The 13252-nt window shown below is 33.4% G+C and overlaps 1 protein-coding gene across 1 annotated transcript; it reads left to right on the plus strand.

Annotated features, from left to right (window-relative positions):
• The first annotated feature begins 611 nt into the window (after positions 1–611).
• LOC110031753 (protein ULTRAPETALA 2-like) lies at positions 612–12501 on the plus strand. Its single transcript, XM_020735127.1, has 3 exons — positions 612–1211; positions 3868–4186; positions 12271–12501. Exons 1-3 carry the CDS (start codon positions 1007–1009, stop codon positions 12446–12448), a joined length of 702 nt encoding a protein of 233 aa, XP_020590786.1. The 5' UTR covers positions 612–1006; the 3' UTR covers positions 12449–12501.
• Positions 12502–13252: the final 751 nt, after the last annotated feature.

Below are 13252 nucleotides of genomic sequence, written 5' to 3' on the forward strand. Positions count from 1 at the left end.
GGCCCATAACCACCTTGGAGAGCTTCTCCAAAAGCTCAATCTTTCTTGGGTCTGACGTAACCTCACATAATTTAGGAGTGACCACGCCAAACAACCCATATGGGAACAAATTATTTCTCTCAAATAATAAATAATGAATAATTGTCTCTAATAGAAGTTGCTCCCTAAGTATATATAAATATTTTAAAATTTTAATTGGTCTTCTTATTTTTAATGATGATGTCCCAATGCAAGGCGATGAAAACCCCGGGTAATTGAAATAACTGTGCCGAAAATGACTACCAGACTTAAAGCCTTCACGGCTTGCAGTCCTATTTGCTCAAATTGGAAGTTTCGGGATGAAATCAGCAACAGAGGAGCTCTCTTTGTGCGAAATCTTTCTCTGCCGTTAAAATTTTAGCTAGCCCGACAAATGGAAATGAAGAAATTGAGTGCTATAAAAAATAATAAAAAATCTCGCGATAAAATAATAATTACGTCTTACAAAGATGAATTTTATGCGAATAAATTGTTCTGATTTATTTTATATGAAAGTAAACCCTCTTCATATGATATTATGGCATAATATATTTTCCTTGTCCTACCCGCTTATTTTTTTATGTCATGTCATGCACGGCAGCAGGCCGCAGCGCCATTTTCCATTTTCCTCCTCGCTTCGCCCATCGCTCTCTCTTCCGCTCTGGCTTTAGGGACACGAGAAGCCAGCCATATGGGATTCTGTGCCGTGTCGCTGCTCGTGGATATCCAAGCGCCGAGATTACGCCTGCCAAAGGGTTCCAAGAGGAAGGATGGGGTTATCTCGATAAAACCTAGGCGGAAAGCTTTGTTTTTTAACTCTCATCTCAGTCTTACAAAGGCGACGCCTTTATTGCTGCGAAAGTTCAGATGGCTCCCTCGTAGATACGCTTTTACTGGCATATAAAGACCTAACATCCTTCAGAACGGAGGTCTTTGAAGCGAATCAGAAAGAAAAAAGTTCTTTCCTGTATATCGGAAGACTTCTTCGATGGCCAGGGATTCGGCAAATGGTAAAGTTCTGTTTACAGAGGAGGAACTTAATGAAATTGCTGGGGTTAAAAAGGGGGAGGATTTTGTCGAGGTTATTTGTGGTTGCACTAGCCCGCGCTACGGTGATGCTATTGGGAGGCTTAAGATTTTTGCCTCCGGTAAGCTTGAGGTCGCCTGTGAATGCACTCCAGGTTGCCGGGAAGGTTCGTTCTATTGGGCCATTTTTCTTTGATTTTCTTATTATGATTTCATGTCATCTTCGAGTATCGCTGAAGCTATATTTTTTCTTCCATGTTTGGAGCTTGTAGTGGTGATATTTTTGTGCTCTCCATTAAGTTTTATCGCTATATCTATCATTCTTTGTCTCTAGATCAGCCACATTTGTTACTCATGCAAGAGTTTAGTTAAAAATTTTGAGTTTTGCTTTCGTTGGATTATGTGCTGTACTTTATTCATACGTTGTGCAGTGTTAACAAGCAAAGAATCTGTGGGACAGTGGGAATAATGTACTGTTGTTGATTTACATATGTGCATGGGTCATTTACGTACACAACACATAATTCTTATGAATTTACATATCAACATTTTAACAACTAAACATTTTTATTTACCTGAATATCACCGAAATCTTTAACATCACATTAAAATATCACCTCACTTTCAACATAGGTTTTTGAAACAAAGATGTTCCAAGTGCAAATGTCACTCTGGGTGTTAGATATGTAAATGCATAAGAATTGTGTGTTATGCATGTAAATGTATCATGCATATAATTAAGGACCAGTGCTCTGGTGAACTAAACGTCAAGTCTTTTCTGTAGTATGATTTCATGTTGTGTTTTTTACTTGAGGGAGGTATCGATGCAATTATTTTGGTTTTATTGCGCATGAGATGTTTGTCGGGGGACAAAATTTGTATCTTTATTAAGTTTGGTTTGTATTTTGTTCTCTTTGCACAAGCACTAAAATGTCCGGCGTTAGCTTTTTGCGGGTTATTTTTCTATTTATTTATTTATTTTATAATTCATATTTTTGTGCTATTTTAATATTGTATGGTGTTAATTTGCATTTTGGGTGTGTACTGGCGATCCTCATAGCACTGCAGAGTGTGATGACGACATATGCTTACTTGCAAAAACTGTTTTGTTTATTATTGGTTGATCCTTTCTCTTATGAAATCTTTAATGGATCCTTTGATTTTCTGAGCTACTTATGGGTACAAAGTTTTGTTATGGTTGGATCCATGACATTTATTTCATGGAAAATTTACATACATACCACTAATTTCCTATGCATTTACATATCTAACATCTAACTTCAATTTTTACATATTTACCAGCTTATCTATACATGAAAAGGTGTAGTTCACCTTTTAAAAGTTAAAATGGTGATTTAATTGAGGTGAAATTAAAAATTTTGGTGGTATAATTGTAAAAAGTGTTGTTTAGGTGTTCACCTTTTTAAAGTTAAAATGGTGATTTAATTGAGGTGAAATTAAAAATTTTGGTGGTATAATTGTAAAAAGTGTTGTTTAGGTGTTACATATGTAAATACACATGAATCAGGTGGTATGCATGTAAATGCCCCCCTCTTTACTATGTTTCATGTGTTTTGTGTGTGTGTGTCCGTGTATGTTGGGTCAAGGAATGTCCATCTATCTTATTCTGACTGCTTTTATGTGATGACAGCAGAAGGGATGATATATACCGAAAATGGTAGGGGGATATTTTCATATAGGAAGGCTGGTTATTGAAGAATTGGAATCTTTAGGACAACAATGCAATTTAATAAGCTTGTAAAAAGTGTTGTTTAGGTGTTACATATGTAAATACACATGAATCAGGTGGTATGCATGTAAATGCCCCCTCTTTACTATGTTTCATGTGTTTTGTGTGTGTGTGTCCGTGTATGTTGGGTCAAGGAATGTCCATCTATCTTATTCTGACTGCTTTTATGTGATGACAGCAGAAGGGATGATATATACCGAAAATGGTAGGGGGATATTTTCATATAGGAAGGCTGGTTATTGAAGAATTGGAATCTTTAGGACAACAATGCAATTTAATAAGCTTAAAAAGTGTACCAAACCATATATGCTGTGCGAGTTGCGAAAATGTATCCCATATCATAACCAAATTGAGAAAGGGATTCTTTAAATGTAATATGTTTCCTTCAATCTATTGGGGAATAGTGAGGTAGTAATAATTTCTCTTATTAAAAAAAATGTTGCATTTTTAGCTAATTTTTTTTCATTACCAAAAAGGATTATCCTAAAGCAGCAACATATTTTCTTCCCTTCAGTAGCTCTTTGTGCACGCTCGCGCTCATTCCAAATTACTGTTTGTGATATGTGATTTATGGTAAAGGGTCACTTTGTTTGAATGAATCTTCCATGCGTAGTATGCATAGAACTCCTTTTTCATATTATGAAATTACAAAATGTCTGTGTACTTGTTGGCCTGATACAATTCCTTAATTTTGATCTATTTTGTCCTTTTTTTTTTTAGGGAAAAAAATAGTGCAAAAGAATAAACTTTTATATATAAATTAAAAGCTTTGATGAATATAGTTTCTCCTCGTTTGTTTTTAAAGATATTTTCTAATTCTTAACTCAAGAAGCTTATCATGCGGTCCAAGCCTGTATCATAAAGTCTTTACGACTAGCATTCAAGTTTATTATTTTATTTATGCATTTGATTCTTGCATTCATCTAATAAATTTTCAGTTTCAGTAGTTATTTGCAAACTAGTAAATGCTGCAAATTCTAAGCTAGAAATTGACAAGCAATATGCAAACTAAAATGTTAGTTTATGCATCCTTTGGTTGCTTACTCTTCGCAAATCATTATCAAAATGATCAGATAAGTTGATACCATCAGCTTTTGAGAGACACGCCCGTCGGGAGAGCCAAAGGAGGTGGAAGTACTATGTGTGGGTCATTGTTAAAGGAAAAAAGATTCCCCTGTTGAAAACAGCATTGTTAAAGTACCATGAAAAAGTTCATGGTGGAAGCTCACATAGAGGCAACAAAGGACGAATAGTTCACCGCGATGAGTTTATTCGCTGCAGCAGATGCGACAAGGAGAGAAGATTTCGTCTGCAAACCAAAGAGGACTGCAGAGCCTACCATGATGCTGTACTCGATCCCAACTGGAAATGCTCTGATTTGTCTTCTGATGAGTAAGCTTTTTACTAAGAAACCTGCCTCATCATACTTTAACCACATTTTGCATTTCATTCTTAACTGAATGGAAAATAATATGATAAGTTTATGGTTTTCATCCTTTTCATTTGTTTGCTAAATATTTAATTTTCTGGCGATGCTAACATTGTTTGTGAAATATTGATAAAATATGATATTCTTCTGTTAGACTAGGAGACATCTAACGTCTAAGGGATTATTCACGCTTTCAACCAGTTTGGCTGATATAGGAGGATTCATTCAGTCAGTTGCTGGCGAGTTTTGCTCAATTGTGTGTCCATTTTTGTTCATTCTACCCATTTTGGGTAGAATGTAATTTGAATATGATGTTTTTATCCTTTTTTAGATTTTGACCAAAAGAATTAGTGAATTATTGTTTTTGGAGGTAAGTAAATAAAATATAGGAAAGTTAGCTTTTAAATTTGAAGAATATATTCTCTCCTTGGTTTTGGGAAGCTAGTTTTGAATTTCCAATCCTAAGGAGAAATTCTCTCGTTGATTCAATGATTGTTATAATTAGTGGGGATTTCGTTCCTTGTTTTACAATAAATAAAAATTAGTTGTTGCAATGAAAATCAAAATTTTAGTAATGATATTTTAGATTCCCCTCATTTTTTTACAAATTATTAGCTATTTGAATGATTACAGGTTTTAGATCCTACGACCATAGGCCTTGGAAATTAATGTAAGAAATTATTATTACGAAATGATATAGGGTATTTTAATGGGCATGCATATTTTGTTTTTTTTCATGTCTGAGCTATATTTTACGTATTAAATTTTATTGTAGACTTGTGCCAAAATGATTTAGTGTTGTCGAGTGGCTTGCAATGCTCTATGGCATAGAATGTTGGCCTTTAAACGATAAGCATAAAATAAAGCTAAGTATTGCTAAGATGAGTACTTAGGTGGATGAGTGGCTTGACACTTCGAGACAAAATGCGAAATAAATATATCCGTTATAGGGTTGGTGTAGCTCTATTGGCAAATAAAATTAGAGAGTGTCGTTTTAGATGGTTTGGTTACAGTAAATGTTGACCATCTAATGATCTGGTTAGGAGAGTAGATGTTTTATACTCGACTTATGTTAATAAAGGTAGAGGTAGACCTAGAAAGATTTGGGCATATTGTATAAAAAAAATGATCTTAATTTATTAGAATTAAATCTTAATTTATTAGAATTAAATGTGAAATATGACACAATATGATGCAATGGAGAAAAAAAAAGATTCATGTAGTCGACCTCATTTAGTGGAATGAAGGCTTGTTGTTGTTGCCAAAATGGTGAATTAAGGACAGTTCATCTGCATGATTATGATGATATTAAATTTAGATGTGGTAGGTTTAGGATTTTTTTAAGGTTGGCATTAATGGTTAAGTAATTTAATGATATAATGAAATATGAATGCTAGAATTCAATATTCATGGATATACAATAAATTTTTTCCTAAATAGAAATGATAAAGAATTCAACTTCTTAACAAAATTTTAGCAAATTAGAATCGGACGAATCTGACACTAATAGAAGGATATTTTGCCGCTAATCTTGATTTACGTCGTCATTGTGGGGCACACAAAAATTGGGTTCGATAATGCAATTAGTGTTGAAAAGGTCCGATACAAACAATTGCTTCGGATTTAGCGTCCGTAGGAATCAATGTCAACGAAATTTGATTCGGTCCACTCCACAAATTTAAACTTCAGAATTTGCATCAAAGTACACAAATTAATGTACTTATTTGAATCGATGTAGTTTGACAGAGATGTTATATTAGCGTCATAATGTATCAAATGATGGTAAAAAAATGTAGTAAGTAACGTCGGAATTTTCAACTCAAACCTGTAACAACTTAAAAAAATTATAAAAGAATGATCATATTTTTACAACCTGCACAAAACAAATCTATATCACAAATAAGTGTCATCACAATTGATAAGCTATATCACTAACAAATACAAAGAATAATAACAAACATAATTTAACAAATACAAATATAAATGCACGAAAGTTTATATATACTCAGAATAAATGTTCACATTATCAAAAAATATATAAATCCTATGGCGGAGGAGCATCATCAAACTCATAATCATCTTCTTTTTTCTTCTCATCCACAAAACTTATAGGCTGCTTGTTTAAACGTTCTACAATACTCTCCATCGGGCTTGTTAGAGTTTGCTAAACTCTTTGTTGGTCTTCGAGTAGCTGATCACGTATTTGATGGGTTTCTTCATTTATAGCATTAATCTGCCTGACAGTCTCCCCTTACTTCGATTGTAATGAGCTAGAGCCACCTATAGGAGCACCAAAGTGTTCAACCTCAAATGCAATGTTATTTCCACCCTGGCTATATACCCTCTCTCTTCTTCCCCGTCTCCTGCATCCATAACTAAAAATCATTGTTCAGTGGTAGACTGATTATCATTGTTGTTGGCGAATGTCGGGGTATAACTCTCCAACTTCTTTTGCCTCTCCCGGAGCTTCTCGTACTCCTATATAATTAAAATCAAGATTCAATTTTCATTTTTAACATTAATAGTAAAAAAAAATAGAAAATCATTTTTTTTACTTATTTTGACCCTCCGTCAGAGACTAACTGCTGCGTCCTCGGCCGTCGAAGCTCGTTATCATGTGAACATGAGAAAATAGTAAGTACCACATTGTTACGTCGATCATTTAATTTTTGAATATTTAGAGAATCTTAATTGTCTTCAGTAGGGCTTGTGTGGGGGACTTAGCCTCCAATGTGGAGTGCGACACCCTTGACTACCCCAGTCATATTGTTTTTGTTGGTTCGTCTTCCTTTTTCATGATAATCTAGAGAGTCTCAGGCTTTGGTTAACTCAACCCAGACCTACTCCCACAACATGATGGGTTTTTCCTCCTTTCTGAGGGCTGTGGTCAACATGTTACCCAACTGATACCTTTAACGAACCTAAAAATTATGACGAATTTGTTGAAGACTTTCTGATAGCCAGCAGAAAAATCTCTGCAAATTAAAAATTGTGCAATATTGATTCATGTAACAAAATAATTTAAAATCAATATTCTAATTCAAATTAAATAATCCTGCCTTAAACTCTAGAACTGCATGTACCGAGTCGCAATCAGGATCTGTTTCCAAGAGATTCGTAATATCGTATCTAATTCAGATGATCTTTGTGATGCATGTCATGAGCGACCTAGGGGGAATAAATATAAAATAATAATATTAGTTACATAAAATATCGAGATGAACATTGAACTTATTTTAATTTTAAAGATAACTTTTGAGTCTTTTTCCGACACAATATATACTAGGCCAGAGGAGTCCTTCCTCAGAGAGGCGATAGTCAAGGAGAGCAACTGTAGAATGTACTGGAGGGGCTGTATTAATGGTGGTGTTGCTGACTTATACAAAACTAGTGTTGTGTGTCAGAGCGAGATGCAACTTTCTTCATTCTCCTGTATGTACTCTGTAACATGACCCAAGGAAGTAGCTCAGATGGCTGACCACCAGCACACCTAATGCCATCTGTAATAGGAAAAAAAATAATAAAAATAGTGCTAACAACAAAAATAAGCAAAAAAAAAAAAAAAAAGTATAATATAAGTAGTACAACTAAAAACAAAAGTGTAAAATTAAAACAAGAAATATTTTGTAACTGTTTAAAACCAACAAAAATAAACATAAGTATAATTTAAGCAACAAAAATAAAAATAAGGTGCAAAATAAAAAAAAAATTGTAATTATTTCTAAAAAATAAAACTAAAAAACAATTTAAGAAATTAATCTTCTAATTATACGTACATACCTTTTTTAGTATGTTACATTAGACGAGTTAGCCGATGATACACTTAAAATTCTTCTTCAATGTCATCATCATTGTCATTTTTTATAAATTTACATGATATCCTCTAAGGTAAACACTTTTTCAGTCGAATCAAGCTTAATATGAAAATCTGACATTTTGCTTTTGCTGAATGATTTCAATAATAATTTGCATCTCAATAATTTTTTTGGGTTTATTCTTCATAACGATGACCAAATCAAGTTTATCCCTCTCTTTATCAAAGTATCGAAGATAATAAACCTGATTAGTTTGACGTGCCTGGATAAATGAATCAAACTTCTTATATATTATCCATTTTGGTTTCAATACTATCATACGGGCGTAGCATTCTTGTTTCTCGATTAGAAACAAGATCAAACAACTCACAGTTGAATATATATACACTGCACGCAATAAAATCCAGTTATTACATCTGAACCATTTTTTCAAGTATGCTATAATAATTGATATCAATATTTGTTTGTGTTTTTTTAACATGACATCAAAATTAAGTTTTCTTCACTTCACATCAGAAATTCCTGAGAAATCTATAATCGTTTACATCAAATATTTGTTATGTATTGACGTTGCAATTAGACCCTCAAGCAAAGATCTAATACGTCGTGATTCATAATTCAATTTTTTCTACAATGAACCTATTAGACGTTTCAAATCAAAATTAGTTTTATTTTGAACATGAAAATTTTATTACATATTGGTGAATTGAAGAATTGTTTCAACGTACATATGGTTTGAACAATGTCAAAAATTCTTTTTAAATTTTCTTGTTTATAAGAGTCGTCGTCTATATTCAAATTGTAGATAAATAATCTGCTCATATCATTGTTATTTTATATTGAATTAAATTAGTATAATATTTTGATAATAATTGAGAAAAAAATTTGATTACTAGAAATCTTATTCTATAAATAATTGCACTTCATCATAGTTCGGTAAACATATGATGTAGCTGCTCGAAATTCATTTTTTTTGTTGAGCCAAGATGTATCATGCCTCTCTAGTGATTCTCCTATTATGTAATATAGACAATTCTCATTGAATAGACATGTCACAAATACTTATATGTATTTGAGATATTGTATGCTTGCAATTTCAACTTCTCAAGGGTAAAAGGAGGGAGATAAATTATGAAATTCTTGTTTTGTTATTTTTTCATCTTCTTTGTAAGACTTCTTTTGTTCAATTTCTCTTTCAATCAAATGATCAAGTTGGTTGTTTAAGCATGTTTAGTGAGTAATTTTTCTTTCTTCCTTGGGATGAGGTAATAGGGGAGATATATGTGAAGTTTCTTTATGGTTTAATGATGACTTGTTGGATGACGATTAACTTATCGTACATAATTTACATTTCATTTTGGCCAAGTGATGTTAATATTTGTCATGAGTTATAAATCTTGGATGAGATGATAATGGAGTCGACTTAGTTAATCACATTAATTTGGTGGAATATGGATATATCTACTAAATTGGTGCATACGTAATCAAAGATAGTGGTTATTTGGTTAGAGATTGGAATTAAGGAACTATTCCAATTCTTAACTAAACTTTCTTATTCCATCGAAAGGGGGTAAAAAAGAGTATTGTCTCTGTTTGTCATCTGTTTATTTGATTAACTTTCACTTACATTGACTGATTGAACCATTCAGAGGGAGAACTTTTTAAATATTTGAATAACTTTTCACTTTCTTTGTTGATAACTTAGAATTTCTTTTAGGATTTTAAATTAAATCAACATTTCATGCTAGGTCTGACATTAATAGGTTGAACTTTTTCAAATTTGTTCCTTGTGGGGTCGTCAATCAGGTTCCAACCTCGGTCTATTGATACGCCACGTATACTTGCATGAGCCACTCGTGCTTTGTAGCACCTAGTGTGTGCCACAATAAAAGGTTGATTGAAATCTGACAAGGCCAGCATTGGTACACTCTCTATGACCTTCTTTAACTTCTCAAAAGTTTGGGTCGCTGTTTTGCCCCACTGAAAGTTATCCATCCTCAATTTCTCCATAAACGACCACTTAATCGAATTTTAACCCTTCATAAACTTCTAGTAGTATCTTGTAAGTTACATAAATTCTCTTAACCTCTTCATGATCTTTGGTATTGGGCACTCCAATATAGCTATCACATTTGATGGATCCACCAATATCAAGGTCTTGTATATACTAGGGTCACCGTAAAGCACCATCATCTTGTCCCTCTTTTGAATAATATGCAGTGTCAAAATCCCATGATCTTCTCCACCTGCCCCGTTTCCATAATTACTCCTGAATTGAATTCCGTCCGAAAGGCTGCTGCAACAAAAGAAATTGGCATAATTGGATGCAGCCCTCTGTCGGGGTCCCACTACCATCCCTATTCCAAGTTGAAGTTTTTCGAAGCAATCTTCTTGATTCCCTAATCGCATGAAATCCCGTTCTACCTATTACTGCTCATTCCAAACGTCAAGATGTCATATAATTCCCTCTAGATGTTGCTGCTCGAACCCGCTTTTGTCTCTTTTACTTGATTCGGCTTGCTTCCGTTTCTTCCAACCTTTCGAATGTCGCACTATTTCTTTTTACTGCCACAACTTGAGTCTACTCGTGATTCCTTCTCTCGATCTCGCAAATGCGCTATATGCAACAATCTTGTCTTTGGCTTCCCAACTAGGTAAAATTTCAGTTGTTCCTGCAGATCGTAAGCCTTGATCAAGCCTTTGGTTTCAAACACCATTCAAATTGCGAAATTTCTTTATGCGATCCGTCATTGGCTTTTTAGCTTGCTAGTGTAGCACTATATCTCGAGGTTCAATGGCCATGATCTCGCCGTTAGCTCGAATCACTTGCTATCTGCGACTGTATCACAAAATTCCTTGACAACGGTAAGATTGTGATATGTATGCCGCGATCCTGTCTGTTACTTAGGTAGCCCAAATGCAACTGATTCGTGAAGTGTTGTCGCGACGGAGACACATGTATGCTTCGATGATGAAGGTGATCACGATCACGTTTTTCGTTTCCAGAAATCAAATGCTTTAATATCAATTTGATAGGAATAGAAATGAATTTCCATATAAATTCGGGCAAACAAATTTTCTTTTTCAATTACAAAAAACAACACAATCCGAATATATAAAGATATGCACCTACAACTCGAGAGGAAGGTGATCTGTCCCAAACACTAAGATAAACATCTTTAATTCGAGAAGCAGAAGATCACTCCCAAACCGTATCCCAAAATTTCAAGACAACAATCTCATAGCATTATTTATTCATAAGCATAATAAGCCCTATATATACCAAACATAATAACTAATAGACGACGTATTTGCTCTTAGGCACGAGTCTAACACTAACATGGTACTTATTAGATAAAAACATGTACTTTTGGTGATATTATTAAAGTTCTCTAAATATCCATCGCTATTAATGTTATGTCAATTCCCTAAAAAGAAATTTTATTCTTTTAGTAGTTAGAAATGGCACAACGCATCATTTTGATCTTATAAAATTATAAGAGAAACTATACCTAATCTATAAACCTTGGAGGCTAAGTGATATTTCTCAAGATAATTTTTATTTTTAAGCTGTCAATGACATTCATCACAAACCAGGGAGTACAAAACTACATGTTGCACTTTTGAAAATACCATACATAAGGCACCAACAATGCTATTGTATTGTTCTGAAACAAACATCTTTGCCAAAATGCGAGTGACTCAAATCCATATGGAAACTTTAGAGTCTAAGTGATATTTCTCATGCTAATTGTCAGATTCAAATTGTCATGATATTTATGGCATTGTGATGAGTACAAACTATATGTTGCTCTTCTGCTCTTGGGTTGTGTTATTCTAAAACAAATACTAAGTTCTAAATTATTGATGATGTTTTTCTCTAATCTTTAGAGAATAAGTATATTTTGATGCATGCATTCATGTCTCGAGTATGTTTCACATGTATACCATTCAATTCTTATGTTTTTACATATCTAACATCAAAGTTTCCATTTTTACATATATGTTGACTTGCCTATTGGTGAAAATGTGTATTTCACTTTTTAAACCGTTTAAACAGTGTTTCTTTTGATATGATAAAGATTTTGGTGGTATAAACATAAAAATGCTGAGTTTAAGTGATGGATATATAAATATATAAGAATTGGGTGGGTTGGCTTGTAAATACACATGAATGTAAATCTTCATTTAAATGTTGATGTATACGAGTCTAATTCAGAGAATGGCATCAGATACTGCTGTGAAGATGAGGAGGAACGCGCCACCCGTAGATCCATCAGAGGATGCTCGCGCGCCGCTTTGTGCAAAGGCTGCACTCTCTGCGTCTGCTTCGGCTGCGACATCTGTCGCTTCCCCGACTGCGCCTGTCAGACTTGTATTGATTTTGTGAGGAACTCAGCCAACAATTGAGTAGCTTCTTTCATTGAGAATATTTTTTCTTCTTCATATTTTAAATATTAATCGTCGGAAAATTATCATTATTGTCTGTTAATTTATGCAATATTATGAAATATTTGGGAATTTGCTGAAAGTTTTTATCTTTTAAACAAGTTACTGAAAAATAATTTGTTGTTCAAAAAACTGTAATGACTTATTATTATTATTATTTTTTTGAAAAAGTTTGACTGTAGTTAGAAAGCTGCGATCACTCCTACAAGAAACATGGTGAGAACGTTGATTTCAGCGGTTTGAAAACATAGTTTTTTGAATAAGCTGAATTACCCAAACGGTTCTGGACATGTTTTCAAAACATCCCAAATCAAATAAGTTGCCCTAAATGGGGCCTTAGTTTGGGGTTTCTAAATGCGTGCCATTATACATTTCTCATCTGTTTACATGTCTAACATTTAAATTTCAATTTTTATAGTTAAAATATATCATTAATATGTAAGAAATGAAAAGCACTTTATTAAGTTAGACATTGGTATAAATGTAAAAATTGAAGTTTAGATGCTAGATATGTAAATTCGTAGGATTTATGGGGTATGTTAAATTATTTTTGTTTAATTGATAGCTTCTTTGTTATTTTGTGAAAGATGAATGTCATTTTATTCAATCATGTTGGGATCAATAATGTAAAATTTGAATGTTATTTTTGATATATTGATGCATCATGCTTCATTATGTATTATGCTAAATCTGAAATTATAACCTCCATGATCTCTAATAATTTTTTCTTAGTGGTAAATTTATGATTTGACCAAAGTAAACAAG

Source organism: Phalaenopsis equestris, unplaced genomic scaffold, assembly GCF_001263595.1.
Source record: "Phalaenopsis equestris unplaced genomic scaffold, ASM126359v1 Scaffold000002, whole genome shotgun sequence".
NCBI lineage: Eukaryota > Viridiplantae > Streptophyta > Magnoliopsida > Asparagales > Orchidaceae > Phalaenopsis > Phalaenopsis equestris.

Excerpts from the sequence above, each read along its gene's own strand:
- LOC110031753 (XM_020735127.1), top strand. The coding sequence starts at position 1,007 with ATGGCCAGGGATTCGGCAAATGGTAAAGTTCTGTTTACAGAGGAGGAA. Across the intron at positions 1,212-3,867 it reads CACTCCAGGTTGCCGGGAAG|ATAAGTTGATACCATCAGCT; the intron begins GTTCGTTCTATT and ends CAAAATGATCAG. Across the intron at positions 4,187-12,270 it reads TCTGATTTGTCTTCTGATGA|ATACTGCTGTGAAGATGAGG; the intron begins GTAAGCTTTTTA and ends GAATGGCATCAG.